General features: G+C 44.3%; 1 protein-coding gene across 1 annotated transcript; it reads right to left on the bottom strand.

The window, feature by feature from the left end:
- Positions 1-292: 292 nt before the first annotated feature.
- Positions 293-4,119, bottom strand: LOC121918031 (AP-1 complex subunit mu-2-like). The gene is made up of 5 exons (XM_042444145.1): positions 4,044-4,119; positions 2,698-2,856; positions 2,316-2,441; positions 1,864-1,939; positions 293-850 (listed from the first exon to the last, which is right to left on the bottom strand). Exons 1-5 carry the CDS (start codon positions 4,050-4,052, stop codon positions 828-830), a joined length of 393 nt encoding a protein of 130 aa, XP_042300079.1. The 5' UTR covers positions 4,053-4,119; the 3' UTR covers positions 293-827.
- Positions 4,120-4,167: the final 48 nt, after the last annotated feature.

Here is a 4,167-nt window from a genome sequence, read left to right as displayed (position 1 = left end):
GGGATGCTTTGATTGTGTATTCCTGCATGGCAAAAGAGGGTGGTCCTTGGGGTCTCTTCCAATTGTATGATTCTATGAGCTTGGAGTGGAACAGCAAAGGGGAGAGTTGAGACCAATAACCCACACCACTCAACTCTCATTGAAAAAGGTTAATTTATTTCTCTTATATATATATATAGTTCATTGTGGTCCAAAGGCACAGGGAAGTAGTAACCTTTGTGAGTCATCTTTATAACAAGAGGTAGTCAGCTGCTGTTCTCACTTTACAAATCAGGAACGGAGGGGGGGGAATGAGGGCTTGATCTAAACTACCCAGAAACCTTGTGCCCAAGCTGTGCCCAACCTAGCCTGTAGTTCCAGTACCCATACAATTATAAGTGGTGCCTCTCTTCCAGCATGCTCCACATGGAGCCATCCGACCCTCACTCTATGGAATCCCTCAAGAGGAGAGACGTTTTGAGTGGAGTCTGGAAGGCTGCCTTGTTGAGGAGCTCTTGCAAGATGCAAGCGTACTGACATTTCACCAGTGACAACTTCATCAACGTTCAGGACTGGGAGCAGTACAAACGTCACCTCAGGCAACAAGTATGGGCCACAACTTCAGTCATTGGTCTGAGTAGTCCAGATCAAGTTGGGTTGAATGTCAACAGGGTGGCATTCTAAAATAAGGATGCATACACACAAATATACACAGACATAGACACACAGAGCTTCAGAAAGAGTCGAGATTAAAAGCATCCCTAAAAGCATCCCTAACATGATTCCCTAAGCACCCAGATCCCTTCAGTCTTGATAAGGCAGGATTCTGACTCTGCAGGGTCACAAGACTAATGTGTCCGGAGCTGGTAATCTGGAAAAAAAGAAAGAAGATAAATAATATATTAAACCCAGGATAACTTTTGGCCTGAAAGCCTCTTGCTTTAAACATGAACTTTTATGAGCCTCATCCGTCATATTCAAAGGGGTAAAGGATTATGGAAGTTGTAGCCCAAAACATCTGGAAGACCAAAGCCTGCTGTAAACAGTTCTGCCTCTTTTGGAAGCAAACACAATACAGGCTCAATAATCCAAGGAGGCAGGAGCAAACATGAAGGGAGAAAGATGGCTTTGGAGATTTAGGAGATTACCACATGAGGTTGGTTTTGCATTGCATTTGAGCGATCGTGATTGCAGTGTTTTCAATAACATTACAGAAACAACATGGTGGGCATTACAGTGGCTCTGGGTGATGAGAAAAGAAAAAGCAACTGTTATAGCCTGGCATACAGCCCAGTAAAGGTGGGTAGAAGGAATGCACTGTTTGCACTGTTGTCTACAAGGAGGAATTCGTATTGTCCACCAAATTTGCACTGCTGTCCACAAGCAAGAATTCCAGCAAGGTGATCACCCCTGCAAGCTACCAGCAATTATAGGAGGGTAACAGCCCCAAGTCACCAGTTTCTCAGGGGCTCTGACCATATGCTTGCTACAATTTTTAAAACTCCCCCCCTTCCTGAACTGGGCTTTGCAGGAACCACAACACAAAAGCAGCAAGTTATGCTGACTTGACTTTCTTTTTTGTTTGCGGGGTGAACTGTAGAGGATGTATGTGTGTATATCCCTATGTGTGTGTGATGGGAATCTAAAATGAAGTGGACTTTGGGGAAAGGGGGGTACTTGTGAGTGGTCCTGACTCCCTTCTAGTCACAGCCAAGGGAAACCAGAACAGGTTCCAGAAAGTAAGCTGCACTCATAAACCATCCAGAGAAGAACAGAGGCTAGAAATTGCGACTACAACTCCTAGAACCCATTGGGCTGATTATTGCCAACTGACTTGTCTGTTTATACATCCAGTTCCAGTTCTTCACAGGTCTGCTAACCTACCCCCGCTCTGGGTGATGTAACGGACCCACGGCAGAGCTTGGTACCCGCTCTTTTCAATTATCTTCATGTACCGGACCTGAGTTGGAAAAGGAAGGAAGAAAAGGGAGAGTATTCATCAATTCCCAAAGCCACCTATCACCAGTTATCCCCACTGAAGGGCAATCCGGCAACAAGAAGCTATAGACCCCAAACTCCACCCCCTTCCAAAAAGAATTATGGCTGTTGCATTAGAAAGAGTGGGGGCTCATCACAACCTTATATCAAAAGTTGGTCAAAGATATATATGTGTGTGTATCATGGCCACTAAGAAAGAAAATGGTCATATTTCAGCTGCAGAGCACTGTGCTGTGCATGCAGAAGACCCAGTCCCTAGCATGTGCAACACACATTTTCCTTGGACAAGCATAGTTTCACCATTCTCAGTTCTGCTCCAGTAATTTAATACAGCTCACCTGAATCCCAGAGACTGTGAAGTAGGGGATCTCAAACTGGACCGAGATGGGAGGCCGGCCCTCCAGCTCCTCATTCTCAACACTGGGCAGCCCAAAGTGGGCTCGCATCAAGTACTCCTTGCCACCCTGCAGAGCCACATGCCAAAAAGGATGGGGTATTAGTTAGGGAGGCCAGTGCCAGTACTTGGTCTGTCATTGTTGACAGGAAAAGATAACATGGAGACAGATGGCAGGTTCTTCTGCAGGGAAACCAGAGTTTGGAAAATATACTATTTTACTGCAGTCCTTGGCAAAATTTCCATTATCTAGAATGTGCAACTGAGCTAAAAGGACGAGAGAAGGGAGCCGATGGGGGGAGAGAAGGGGAAGGTATTCTTCTCACCGGGAAAGATTTGATGCTCCAGATGACAACGTCCTTTTCAGGCAGGTATTTTGCATTGCCGATGCTGGTCTTGAACTTGGGTGAGTCAGCGTCACTTGGGACAGGAATACAGATCTGCACTCCATTAGCCACTGACTGCTTCTTGAACTGTCCCTTTGCCTTTTTAAGAAGAAGGCACCATTAGAGAAAGAGAGGACAGATTCATATTTCTTTGCTGTCCTCTGCTGCAAAAGATGGCAGGCTAAAACAGTCACAAGACTTTTAACCTTTAAGTTGAAGGTGCCCAGATCTCAGGACTTTAACTCTTCCTCTTATTATTTGCTGGAGAGACCCTTCTTCTCTCCAGGCTACTGCAGATGAATGAGTTGATCTGAGTATTTATATGCAGCCTATTATCATAGGATCTCACATTGGCATATAATAAAATTAGTTTAAGCCATTTAAAACAGCAAACATTATGTAAAGTTCTATTAAAGAATAAGTTAAAACAGTTAATAACAACTGAAAACTATGCACACATGCAGATTTGGATAAAATTAAGCAGGGCTCAAAAGCTTTAGTAGAAAGCCATGTTTTAACTTGGTGTCAAGACAACACAAGTGATAGCACCAACTGGACCTTTAAGAGGAGGGTTTTTTCCACAACTCAGGCACTACATCAGAGGTTTTGCATTTGTGGAGGATACAGGGCTCTATTTTCACCTCTACATCCCCACAGCCCTCTCACTGATGGAACTCCTTGAAGTGGCAGAAAGTGAAATCTTTCAGATATTTTGGCCTGTTAAAGACTGCCAAAATAAAGCTGCTTCGGGTCTCTTTGGAGGTATGCTATTTAAATGATGCCTGGGTCCTAAGAGTCCGGAGGTCGCGCCAAAGCCACGCTCCATTCCTAAGCACTGGAGTGCAGCTTTGGTGCAGCTTCTGGATTCTTAGGATGCATGCATCATTTAAATAGCATACCTCCAAAGAGACCCGAAGCAGCTTTATTTTGGCAGTCTGTAACATGCCTTTGTTTGCTTTTTAGGATGGGTTCCATTTCTGAAGTCTTCCAGGAGTTTTTAAAATCTATTTGGGGCAATTTTGCTCCCCAAATTTTGGGCGGAGATAGGGGTGTCTATCAGGGGGTTTTAGGGGTTCACAAAAACCCTGGAGGACTCCTGTGGCCTCCTGTTTGCAGTTTTTCCATCCCTGATTTGGAGCAATCTTTCAGTACAAAAACCTCTTTAGAAACAAATAGCCAAGAATGATGTGCCCATTCTGTTAGGGGCTGTTTGCTTCATTTCATTTTGCTTTGCTTGGTTGTGGATGCTCTCACTAGGGATAGAGGTACCTCTCAAAGCAATTCACCTTAACCATGATCTCCACTCGACTGTGAGAGAACTTCTCAATGACGGACTCTATCCAGATAAGAGGCTTCACCTTGATGCAGAGAAAAAAGAAGAAAAAGAGAAAGAATAAGAAAATGATAATC

The sequence above is a fragment of the Sceloporus undulatus genome, unplaced genomic scaffold (genome assembly GCF_019175285.1).
Source record: "Sceloporus undulatus isolate JIND9_A2432 ecotype Alabama unplaced genomic scaffold, SceUnd_v1.1 scaffold_3208, whole genome shotgun sequence".
In the NCBI taxonomy this organism is placed as follows: domain Eukaryota; kingdom Metazoa; phylum Chordata; class Lepidosauria; order Squamata; family Phrynosomatidae; genus Sceloporus; species Sceloporus undulatus.
Note: the sequence above shows the minus strand (reverse complement) of the source record. Positions and strands in the feature narration are given on the sequence as shown.